Source organism: Zophobas morio, unplaced genomic scaffold (genome assembly GCF_036711695.1).
Source record: "Zophobas morio isolate AGI-343-1 ecotype UQ-CSIRO unplaced genomic scaffold, CSIRO_AGI_Zmor_V1 ptg000021l, whole genome shotgun sequence".
Lineage (NCBI taxonomy): Eukaryota > Metazoa > Arthropoda > Insecta > Coleoptera > Tenebrionidae > Zophobas > Zophobas morio.
In genome coordinates this window covers 25,996,453-26,009,128 of record NW_026972126.1, presented here as the reverse complement: position 1 = coordinate 26,009,128, position 12,676 = coordinate 25,996,453, and the positions used below count along the sequence as shown (strand labels likewise).

The following is a 12,676-nucleotide window of genomic DNA, read 5'->3' as shown; positions in this document are numbered from 1 at the left end:
CTGCGGCACGACTCGAAAAATTCGGATGAGGTGAAATGTGAGCGTGGGACGAGACGGTCGCGAGCTGCGTTCAACATACACAACTCGCTTCAACAAACTACACACCTGTCAAATTTCCCAAAAATAAAACAAAATCTGCAAAGATTCTTTCACTTATTAAAGAAATAAGATACATACTCGGGACTCTTAAATTTTTTCAAGTAATTCCGAAGATCCCTTTATCATTTCAGAAATAACACCACGAGGCTTCCCGGGGTCTTTGAAAATTACTTAAAACATAAACCAAGATCCCAAAAGATCCCTCTCTCCAACATATCCTACTTCTGTCAGTTTCATCCATCCAAAAAGTATTCTCTTTCTTTTCACTTCCACACCTAAATCTCGCCATCATTCTTTTCTCCTTTATACTCTTTCTGTGTGTGTACTTTGGTACTTCATCCTTTACTATTTTTCTATAGTCTGCATTATATCTAGACTTCGATATTCTCGATCTGCGTTCTTGATTATCTATATCCTTATCTCTTACACTCAGTTCTTCTTTCATACTCCTTCCCATTTCTCCCATTCTCTCTATTCACATGCATAATACTTGTCTCTTTCGTTCCAAACATGTTTTCCCCCTTCCTTTCTTATTTCTTTCCAACATTCTTGCAATATTTTGCAATCACTTCTCTCACTAAACTTCTCTTCAAATCCGACCGCCCTTTTCCCGCTTCCACTCTCATTTTCTCCCTTTTTGTTTCTTCTCTCTCTGCCAATGTCCATTTCAAGTATTTTTCTAGCACTCTTTACTTCTTCATATTCCCTCCATCCCCAAATCTCAGCTGCGTACATAAATACACTTTTGATCAAACTATCAAAGATCATCATTCTTCTCTTATAATCATGTCCAAATTTTTTCTCTCCTATTCCTATCACTTTGTTCGCTTTTCGGACCATTTCTTGAATATGCGCTCTATCCGAGTTACTGCTGTTTCAGTACTGGAATTCTTGCACCTGTTTAATGTACTTCTCTCTCCATGCCCACTCTTCCTTCTCCTTTCTTACTTTCTTCCCAAACACCACCATTTTTGTTTTTTCCACATTCACTTCCAATTCCTTTTTTTTTACATGCTTCTCGAAACTTTTAATCACTGTTTTCGTTTCTTCTCTTTTCTTTTCTTTGCCCACTACCACCCCTCCTGACTGTGCTTTTCTTAACATTTTATCTATATCTCCTAGATAAGCTGCAAACAATGCGGGGCTGAGTGGGCATCGCTGTCTCACTCCATCTACCACTTCCCATATGCTTTCTTTCACTCCTTCTGTCCCGAATATCCACGCTTCGTTCTGGATTCCATCCCCTCCTGGTGCCTTTCCTATTTTCAGTTTTTCAGTCTGTCTTCCGATTTCATCTTCTGTTATTTCTGAACCTCTCCACATTTCTCGAGTACCTGCTAAGAGAAGAGTAACTTTGGCAGATGAGATACCCTCCAAGAATAGAGAGGGTGGGTGGGCGGGGCTAGTACCTGCTAAGATAAGAGTGATTTTGGCAGGAGAGATACTCTCTAAGAAAAGAGAGGATGGGTGGGCGGGGCTAATGCCTGTTAAGATAAGAGTAATTTTGGCAGATGAGATACCCTCTAAGAGAAGAGAGGGTGGGTGGGCGGGGCTGATGCCTGTTAAGATAAGAATAATTTTGGCAGATGACATACCCTCCAAGAAAAGAGAGGGTGGGTGGGCGGGGCTAGTACCTGCTAAGGTAAGAGTGATTTTGGCAGATGAGTTATCCTCTAAGAAATTTAATTAAATTATTATAAAAAAAGACACTATGGGCTCTAAAGCACTTTCAAATTCTTTCCAAACAGGAATATCTTGAATCATAACATTGTTTTAAATTTTCAAAAAAAAAAAACGGGATCCCAAAATTAACTCAAAGACAGGTCAGGTCAGAATTTTCCAAAAATAGAACACCAAAGTCCTCCAAAATTGTTTTAAATATATAATTTACAAAAAAATCTCCACGGGCTCCCAAATAATATACCATGGATAACCAAGACTCTGGGCTTCTCTTTTGGTTTTCTTGTTTAATTAATACATTTAGTTTTCTTTGTATAACTCGATTACTAAAGGATATATTTCACATAGTACTTGTTCGTAGAAAAATAAGGATTTTACAGTTAAGCTCCGCCCCTCGGCTCACGACGAATAAAAAAAATCATGAGAATGATAGGGCGGGTGGGCGGAGCTTATAAACAGTCAAAATGCTACATTTTTGCAAGGAAAAATGGATTTTGCAAATATGGGGCGCAGCCTAGTTAATTTTTGGGCTTAATTTTTTTTAATATACACAGCATTCTTTGAACAATTCGATTTTCAAAAACAAGTTTTTAATTTCCCGGTGAGAAATAAGAATTTTGCAATTAAGTTCTGCCCCCTTGTCTCACAACAAATAAATAAAATCATCACAATTAACATAGGGCGGGTGGGCGGGACCACATTTCGCTTTTTTTTTTCTTAATATGTGTAGACTTATTTCGACAACAATAAACTTAAAACCTGGTTAAAATGGTACATTTTTGCAAAAAAATATGAATTTTTAATTATGGGGTGGAGCCCAAAATCGATATTTTCTTGTACAAACTTTCCATTTTAAACATGCTTTAAGTTTCTTGTTGTCGAAATAAGTCTACACATATTAACAAAAAAAAATTGCAAAACGTAGACTCACCCAGCCACCTTCTTTTTTCTTAGCAGGCGCGGATCCAGGGGGGGGGGGGAGTGGGTGCAATTGCGATGCTTCTTTAATCCGAACAAAAACTCTGCAATCCGAACTGAACTTGGAAACACGCACCTACTTGCAAAAATGACGCAAGATCTTTCTGCATATGTTGTATGGAATATTTTGAAATTTTTAAAAATTGCAATATTTCAATGCACTGATTTAGGTAACTAAATCTGGAAAAAAGGTTGAAGTTATCGAAATCTTCAAGAAAAAGTATTTAGTTAAATTTCGAAAATTGTCGAAAATGGGTCGAAATTTGCATGAGGGAAATTTCATTTTTGCAAAAGTTTCCTAAAAATTCTGAAAAAATTCAGGGATATGTATGTATATCCCGACGTGCTGATTCCAAAAATATAGCATGTTAATGGTAACCGAGCAATATTTTCGGAAAATTCGGTGTGAAATTCGAATTTTTCGAAATTTTTAAAAATTGCGATATTTCAACTGGACGAATCTGGAAAAATGGTTTAAGTTATCGAAGAAATGAAGCCAGAAGTGACTTCTGAGGCCCAAAATCTACAAGAAAATGTACTTACTTAAATTTCGAAAATCGTCGAGAATGGGTCGAAATTTCATAATGGTGGTAATACATAATGGAAAATTTCATTTTTGAAAAATTAATGAAAAAATTCAGAGTATAGATCCCGGCGTATTGATTCCAAAAAGATAGGGTGTTTATGGTCACGGAGTAATATTTTTTTAGAATGTACCTCTTATCCATTGTTGCTTAAGAATTCTTTAATTTTGTTTAATAAAATTAAGGTTTATTTCTTGAAGTTTGTTTTCAACTGTGTATGAAGTTGTTATTCAATTCCCTTTCCGATTTTTGGGAAAATCGCTGATCCGAACAAATCGTCAATCCGAACACACCTTTTTCCCAATTAATTCGGATTATCGAGGTTCTACTGTAGACTATACGTGTAATGAAAACAACCAAGCGTCACCCATGTTATGTGAAAAAGAGTACACTAGCTCAAATTTTATAATTTCTTTTGTTTAGAACGAAAGTATCTCATCTGCCAAAATTAGTCTTATCTTAACAGGTACTAGCCCGCCCACCCACCCTCTCTTTTCTTAGAGGACACCTCATCTGCCAAAATTACTCTTATCTTAGCAGGTACTAGCCTCGCCCACCCACCCTCTCTTTTCTTAGAGGATATCTCATCTGCCAAAATTACTCTTATCTTAACAGGTACTAACCCCGCCCACCCACCCTCTCTTTTCTTACAGGATACCTCATCTGCCAAAATTACTCTCATCTTAGCAGGTACTAGCCCCGCCCACTCACCCTGTCTTTTCTTAGAGGGTATGTTATTTGCCAAAATCATTATTATCTTTGCAAGTTGTGATGGATCTTTTACAAAAAAATGATCGAAATTTGGAAACATTACGAGCGTACTTATATGCACAAGGCAGGAATTTTGAACATCTTCTCTAGTGTTTAATTGGTTATTATATTATATTTATTTCACAACATTTTTCCTCATAACCGACAATAATTCCATAAAGTGTCTTTTCCATTCATGTATTTTGATTTTCCTACTGACTTCAGTTTTCTTTCTCCGTTCCTTCTTTATAAATATATCTCCATTCTTCTTCTTCTGTTTTCAGGGACTTTATTGTCTTCTCTTCTTCTTCTCGTTTTTCTGTTTTTCTTTCTTCCCATTTTCTCCTATAATTCTCTTTTGCTTTTAGGTACTCTTCTTTCTTTCCCTTGTTATTCTTCCATTTTCTTAATTTTTCTCTTGCTTTTCTCTTCAACCCACTACATTCTCCGTTCCATCCATTATTCCTCCCTTGCCATATGTATATCTTTCTTTTTTCTGTAGCTTCTACAATTAGGTTGCTCAGTTCTGCTATCATAGTTTCTATGTCTTCTTTCACTTCAAATTTCTTTTTTTCTAGTCTACTTCTGTATCTTTGAATTCCTCTTCATCCCATATTCTTTTTTCTATTTCTTTTCTTTCGTTTCTTCCCTCTTGTTTTTCGTACTCTTGCTCTTTTCCTTTGATTTTTATTTCTAGTGGCATGTGGTCTGATTCTACCCTTTCCCCCACTTTGAAACTTCTTTTGTTTTCAGGGACTGTATTGTCGTCTCTTCTTCTTCTCGTTTTTCTCTTTTTCTTTCTTCCCATTTTCTCCTATAATTCTCTCTTGCTTTTAGGTAGTCTTCTTGCCTTCCCTTGTTATTCTTCCATTTTCTTAATTTTCCCTTGCTTTTCTCTTCAACTCACTACACTCCCCGTTCTATCCATTATTCCTCCCTTGCCATATGTATATCCTTCTTATTTCGGTAGCTTCTCAATTTAAGTAAGTTGATCAGTTCTGCTATCATAGCTTCTATATCTTCTTTCACTTCGAATTTCTTTTTTTCTAGTCTACTTCTGTATCTTTGAATTCCTTCTTAATCCCATATTCTTTTTTCTATTTCTTTTCTTTCGTTTCTTCTCTCTTGTTTTTCGTACTCTTGCTCTTTTCCTTTGATTTTTATTTCTAGTGGCATGTGGTCTGATTCTACCCTTTCCCCCACTTAGAAACTCTCTATTTCTTCCCACGCCTCTTCGTTGACAATCCCATAGTCTATAATTAATTTCCCATCCCATTTCTTCTGTTATCTGCCACAATATTTTCCCTTCTTTGTTATTTGCTTTATATTTTGATTCTTTTTTCTCTCCATTTTCTTTATTTATTATTTTTGTCCCGTTTGTTTTCTTTTCTATGTTTATCTTGGTTTCCTCCATTTTCTTGCTTATTTCCCATCGATTGTTATCCAGCTGTATTACTTCTTCATTAGTTCGTTTTTATTATTACTTCCCTTTTCCAATTCTTGCATTTCTTTTCAAATTCCCATTACTATTCCCCCGCTTGCTCTCCCCTTTTTATTTTCCTTTGTCGCCCCTTGACACTCTCACACATTTTCTTGTGGTAGTATCTCTTCCAATTTCTCCCAATTTTCTCTTTGTACCCAAGTCTCTACTAGCCCCACAACATCAAATTTTCCCACGTAGTCCCAGAACTCCTTTTTCTCCTAATTTTGTACCAGCTTCCTTTTTTCCGATTTCCCTATCTGCATCCTTTATTCCTTTTCTTTTGCCTTGTTTCCTTCTTGAGTCTGCCCTCTCTTTCTACTTCACCCACTCTCTTTCCCATTTATTCCTTAGCTCTCTTCCATTCTTCATACTTATCTCTAATTTCTTGATTTTGCTCCCGTAGTTGATCTCTTGCTTGCTTGCTCAATTGGGAATCCACCCAAAAGATTATTATTGCTAATATTTAAAAAGAAAGGTACATATTTGAGTGCCCTTAGACTCTTCTAAACAGTTCCAGTAGCACTTATTCGAAGGCTAGAGCAAAAAAGCGCAATCTGGAGGACAACGCGATTCAAATAAAAAAAATCCGCAGAAAAACCTTCGCGAGGAGGAGGATAGTGCTAGATTATAGCCATCAGAATTAATTTAGAGTTGACGATTGCGTAACGAAAGGTGTAACAAAAAAAACGTCCAATTTTTTCGTCGCGGGACGTTTTTTAAAGCACGTTTTTTATCTCCATCGCAATCATCATTAATACCCAATTTGTGGAATCCTCTCCAGCTGATAACGTCGCTCTAAATTACTTTGACATTTCCTAACGGCGATTATTGCGCGATTAAGCCTCTCAATTGTGCTCTGATCGGTTCTACAATCATTGATTATTTCAGTAATTGCCACAGCCCGTTTCTTATTGTTCGCGTTCATTACGACTTAATTCCCATCATCAGGAATTATTCTGGTTAATTAGACCATCGCTAACCAACCGTGGGTCCAACTGAGCCACGCTCGCATGACCACGAATCCGGCCACCCCGGAGGAGAAAGAAGCACTTCTCGTCCGCGCTGTATTTATTCAAATAATTTGTTTACGGTTCAGTGACTCGCGCCCTCTCCCTGTCGAGCAAACAAGCAGGCAGGTGACTGTCAAGTCAAATATTTGGAAGACCGCCGCTGCTTGAATTATCTTTACCTAACGACGTGTTTGACACCTCGTCGCGTAGTCGCTTCCGATGCTTTCGTTACAATTCATAAATATTTGTCTCCGCAGATCAACTTAATTGGGCGATAACGCCGCCGCCAAAAGCCGCTTATCGCAACCGGCGTTTTTGCCAAAGACCGGCAATCGAGGAGCACTCGAGCGATAGCGCTATCGTTCGGCTGCTTTTGATCCGCGATTAATACTCTCAGATAAAAGTATTTTCGGTTTGATATATCACAGTCGAGGGGAGCCGGAACAGAGGGCCCTTTTTCCGCGATTCATTCCCGCCCTGGCGCATTCCGCGAGCTTTCTTTGCGAAGCAGATTTACGAGATACAGTTGGCTGGAGGGAAAGCGGCCGAACACGACCAAAACAAACGAGCTCGTCGACTTAATAAGATGCTCCATTGTTCTGTGACGCAACGGCCAACTCGATCGGAACGCCTTCGAATTCTTACCTGACTCATTCTTAACTAGATTACGTCCCGCAAGACACCGGTGCACGTCCGAGCCGTCCGTCCTTCGCTCCCATTAACCCGTCGCCGGCGAGGTGTTGACGTGACGGAAGAGGAGAGAGGACGGCCGACACATGGCACGCCGGTTACCGAACAGATGGACTTGCAATACTGGCTCCATCTGTTCGGTAAACTCACTTACTTGGACTTGTGTCTAGATTTTCTATTTTGTTCTTTTTTGTTCTAGGTGGGTCTGCCTGTGCGCTTGGTGGGTCGCCCGCGTGGGGCTGTCCTGGTCCCCCGAGAGGCTCCGCAGCCTGGGCTCCGCGCTGCACGTGTGCGCTTGGAGCGTCCCCGCCGCCCAGACCGTCGCCGCCCTCGTGCGCCGGGACGTGGACTCCGACGAACTCACCGGTAAGTGCCGCCCCCGAATCGCCCTACTGACTGACAGAGCGCGGCTAGTTTTTGCCCGGATTCTTGCGCTTCCTCGATAGAGCCATTAGCACGTTGGTAAAAATCGGCCGGAATGCCGAACGAGCGCGTCAACGCGTGCCTGCCGCTTTTTGCCGCCACCCGGAATTCCCGCCGACCGAGCCTCCCCCGACCGATGGCCGCAAAAATGCGAGATCCGAATCTGTAATAAATTACAGCCGGTGCCCGGCCAGCCAGCGCTTTGTTGAAAAGCAAATTATAACGGGCGACTTTGGATCTGATAAGAGTTCTCCGAAGCGGCTTCAAAGTCGACCCTTGTTGCTCGCCTCTCGGCAACTTTTGTGGGTCGCTGGTTGCGGCCGTGATTAATGGGTCGGGGCATTCGACTGTCACCAGCACGACCGGTAACAAGCGCGAATCGGCTGGCATGCAAAACAGCTGGGAGATCTGGGCTGGCTTTGTCTGCCCACGGAGCGACCTGTTGCTGGGATAAATCACGGGACAGGGTCGGACGAGGGGATGGAACCGCCTTGTTGGTTGCATAATTGACATTAGGGGATATTGAGTTTTTGGCATTTCTTGAGGGTGCAGGCCGCTATTTTCTTGTTCAGTATGTTGAAGATACGAAAATGTTCATTCTGAAGAATAGCAGGAGGTCCAGTGGGCGGAATGGGTGGAATTTATGGTTTTAACACGGAGCGACATCTGTGTTTGAATAGAGGAACTAAATTTCGAAGTATTGTGGGTTGCATAAAGCACTTTTTAAAAATTTATTTGTTACGGTATCACCAATTTACACCAAATAATTACTATTACATATTACTAAATATCGGGCGCACAATATAATTTGTAATCGAGTCATCCTTGTCTGTATTTACAACTTCAAACTTTTTCAAGAACAAAATACCATGGGTCCCCGAGATTCTTTAAATTTAATTCCGTCAAGATTCTTTCAAGTTTTTAAAGAATTCTTTGAACGTGAGGGCCCCAAGATTCTTTTATATTCTTTAAAGCCAAGACCCTGAGGAATTTAAAGATCTTCTTTGAAAATAAAATACCAGAGGGCCCAAAATTCTTTTTCTGGAACAAAACATCACAGCCTCCCAAAATTCTTCCACAATCTTGAGCCCTTCAAGATTCTTTAAGGTTCTTAAAAAAAGATACTTAAGGGCCTCAAGATTTTTTGACATTCTTTAAAACCAAGACATTAAGGAACCTCAAGATTTGTTCAAACTTCTTCGAAAACAAAACGTCAGAGGCTCCAGAGATTCCAAGATTTTTTTCACAAGTTTGAGCCCTTCAAGATTCTTTCAGGTTCTTAGAAGAAAGATACTTGAGGGCCCCAAGATTCTTTTATGTTCTTTAAAACCAAGATCATGAGGAATCTCAAGATTCTATCAAATTTCTTCGGAAATAAAATACCAGGAGCCCCGAGGTTCTTTAAATTTTTGTCTGGAACAAAACATCACAGCCTCTCAAAATCTTCCACAATCTTGAGCCCTTCAAGATTCTTTCAGGTTCTAAAAAAAAAGATACTTAAAGGCCTTAAGATTTTTTCACATTGTATAAAACCAAAAGATCAATGAACCTCAAGATTTTTTCACGCTTCTTCGAAAGCAAAACGTCAGAGGCTCCAGAGATTCTTTGATTTTTTTTCTCAAGCGCAGTACCAGGAGCTTGCAAGATTTTTTCACAAGTTTGAGCCCTTCAAGATTCTTTCAGGTTCATAGAAAAAATATACTTGAGGGCCCCAAGATTCTTTTATGTTCTTTAAAACCAAGATCATGAGGAATCTCAAGATTCTATCAAATTTCTTCGGAAATAAAATACCAGAGGCCCCGAGATTCTCTAAATTTTTTCTGGAACAAAACATCACAGCCTGCCAAAATTCTTCCACAATCTTGAGCCTTTCAAGATTCTTTCAGGTTCTAAAAAAAAAAAGATACTTAAAGGCCTCAAGATTTTTTCACGCTTCTTCGAAAGCAAAACGTCAGAGGCTCCAGAGATTCTTTGATTTTTTTTCTCAAGCGCAGGACCAGGAGCTTCCAAGATTTTTTCACAAGTTTGAGCCCTTCAAGGTTCTTTCAGGTTCTTAGAAAAAAGATACTTGAGGGCCCCAAGATTCTTTTATGTTCTTTAAAACCAAGATCATGAGGTATCTCAAGATTCTATCAAATTTCTTCGGAAATAAAATACCAGAGGGCGTGAGATTCTGTAATTTTTTTTCTGGAACAAAACATCACAGCCTCCCAAAATTCTTCCACAATCTTGAGCCCTTCAAGATTCTTTCAGGTTCTTAAAAAAAAGATACTTAAGGGCCTCAAGATTTTTTCACATTCTTTAAAACCAAGACATTAAGGAACCTCAAGATTTGTTCAAACTTCTTCGAAAACAAAACGTCAGAGGCTCCAAAGATTCTTTGATTTTTTTTCTCAATCGCAGGACTAGGAGCTTCCAAGATTTTTTCACAAGTTTGAGCCCTTCAAGATTCTTACAGGTTCTTAGAAAAAAGATACTTGAGAGCCCCAAGATTCTTTTATGTTCTTTAAAACCTAGATCATGCGGAATCTCAAGATTCTATCAAATTTCTTCAGAAATAAAATACCAGAAGCCTCGCGATTCTTTAAATTTTTTTCTGGAACAAAACATCACAGCCTCCCAAAATTCTTCCACAATCTTGAGCCCTTCAAGATTCTTTCAGGTTCTAAAAACAAAGATACTTAAGGGCTTCAAGATTTTTTGACGTTCTTTAAAACCAAGACTTAAGGAACCTCAAGATTTGTTCAGACTTCTTCGAAAACAAAACATCAGAGGCTCCAGAGATTCTTTGATTTTTTTTTCTCAAGCGCAGTACCAGGAGCTTCCAAGATTTTTTCGCAAGTTTGAGCCCTTCAAGATTCTTTCAGGTTCTTAGAAAAAAGATACTTGAGGGTCCCAAGATTTCTTTTATGTTCTTTAAAACCAAGATCATGAGGAATCTCAAGATTTTATCAAATTTCTTCAGATATAAAATACCAGAGACCCCCAAGATTAATGTTCTTAAAAAAAAAGACTGAAGGGCCTCAAGATTTTTTCACATTCTTTAAAACCAAGACATGAAGGAACCTCAAGATTTTTTCAAGCTTCTTCGAAAGCAAAACCTCAGAGGCTCCAGAGATTCTTTGATTTTTTTTCTCAAGCGCAGGACCAGGAGCTTCCAAGATTTTTTCGCAAGTTTGAGCCCTTCAAGATTCTTTCAGGTTCTTAGAAAAAAGATACTTGAGGGTCCCAAGATTTCTTTTATGTTCTTTAAAACCAAGTTCATGAGGAATTTCAAGATTTTATCAAATTTCTTCAGATATAAAATACCAGAGACCCCCAAGATTAATGTTCTTAAAAAAAAAGACTGAAGGGCCTCAAGATTTTTTCACATTCTTTAAAACCAAGATATTAAGGAACCTCAAGATTTTTTCAAGCTTCTTTTACTCTTTAAAGCTAAGAACCTGAGGAATCTAAAGATTTTATTAAACTTCTTCGAAAATAAGAGGCTCCGAGATTCTTTAAATTTTTTTCTGGAACAAAACATCAGGGTCTCCTAAAATTCTTCCACAATCTTTAACCCTTTCAAGATTCTTTAAGGTTATTAAAAAAAAGATATTTGAGGGCCTCAAGATTTTTTCACATTCTTTAAAACCAAGACACTAAGAAACCTAAGATTTTTTCAAACTTCTTCGAAAATAAAACACAGGAGGCTTCCGAGATTCTTTGAATTTTTTTCGGAAACGCAAGGCCAGGAGCTCCCAAGATTTTTTCACAAGTTTGGGCCCTTCAAGTTCTTTCAGATTCTTAAAAAAAAAGATACTTGAGGGCCCCAAGATTCTTTTGTTCTTTAAAGCTAAGAACCTGAGGAATCTCAAGATTTTATTAAACTTCTTCGAAAATAAAATACCAGAGGCCGCGAGATTCTTTAAATTTTTTTCTGGAACTAAACATCAGGGCCTCCTAAAATTCTTTCACAATTTTTAACCCTTTCAAGATTCTTTAAGATTATTAAAAAAAAAGATATTTGAGGGCCTCAAGATTTTTTCACATTCTTTAAAACCAAGACACTAAGAAACCTAAGATTCTTTCAAACTTCTTCGAAAATAAAACACAGGAGGCTCCCGAGATTATTTAAATTTTTTTCTGAAACGTAGGTCCAGGAGCTCCCAAGATTTTTTCACAAGTTTGGACCTTCAAGATTCTTTCAGATTCTTAAAAAAAAAGATACTTAAGGGCCCCAAAATCCTTTTGTTTTTTAAAGCTAAGAACCTGAGGAATCTTAAGATTTTATTAAACTTCTTCGAAAATAAAATACCAGAGGCCCCGAGATTCTTTAAATTTTTTTCTGGAACAAGACATCAGGGTCTCCTAAAATTCTTCCACAATCTTTAAAACCTTCAAGATTTTTTAAGGTTATTAAAAAAAAGATATTTGAGGGCCTCAAGATTTTTTCACATTCTTTAAAACCAAGACACTAAGAAACCTAAGATTTTTTCAAACTTCTTCGAAAATAAAACACAGGGGGCTCCCGAGATTCTTTAAATTTTTTTCTGAAACGTAGGTCAGGAGCTCCCAAGATTTTTTCACAAGTTTGGGCCCTTCAAGATTCTTTCAGATTCTTAAAAAAAAAGATACTTGAGGGCCCCAAGATTCTTTTGTTCTTTAAAGCTAAGAACCTGAGGAATCTCAAGATTCTATTAAACTTCTTCGAAAATAAAATACCAGAGGCCCCGAGTTTCTTTAAATTTTTTTTCTGCAACAAAACATCAGGGGCTCCTAAAATTCTTCCACAATCTTTAACCCTTTCAAGATTTTTTAAGGTTATTAAAAAAAAAGATATGTGAGGGCCTCAAGATTTTTTCACATTTTTTAAAACCAACACACTAAGAAACCTAAGATTTTTTAAAACTTTTTCGAAAATAAAACGCGGGAGGTTCCCGAGATTCTTTAATTTTTTTTCGGAAACGTAGAGCCAGGAGCTCCCAAGATTTTTTCGC

At 38.2% G+C, this 12,676-nt stretch overlaps 1 protein-coding gene across 1 annotated transcript in view; it reads left to right on the top strand.

The window, feature by feature from the left end:
* Positions 1–12,676, top strand: part of LOC135131570 (frizzled-4-like) — a 44,956-nt gene that overhangs the window by 28,393 nt on the left and 3,887 nt on the right. Inside the window, exon 3 of the mRNA XM_064059382.1 lies at positions 7,474–7,640. Within this exon, the coding sequence (XP_063915452.1) occupies positions 7,474–7,640 (167 nt within the window). The remainder of the gene's footprint in view (positions 1–7,473; positions 7,641–12,676) is intronic.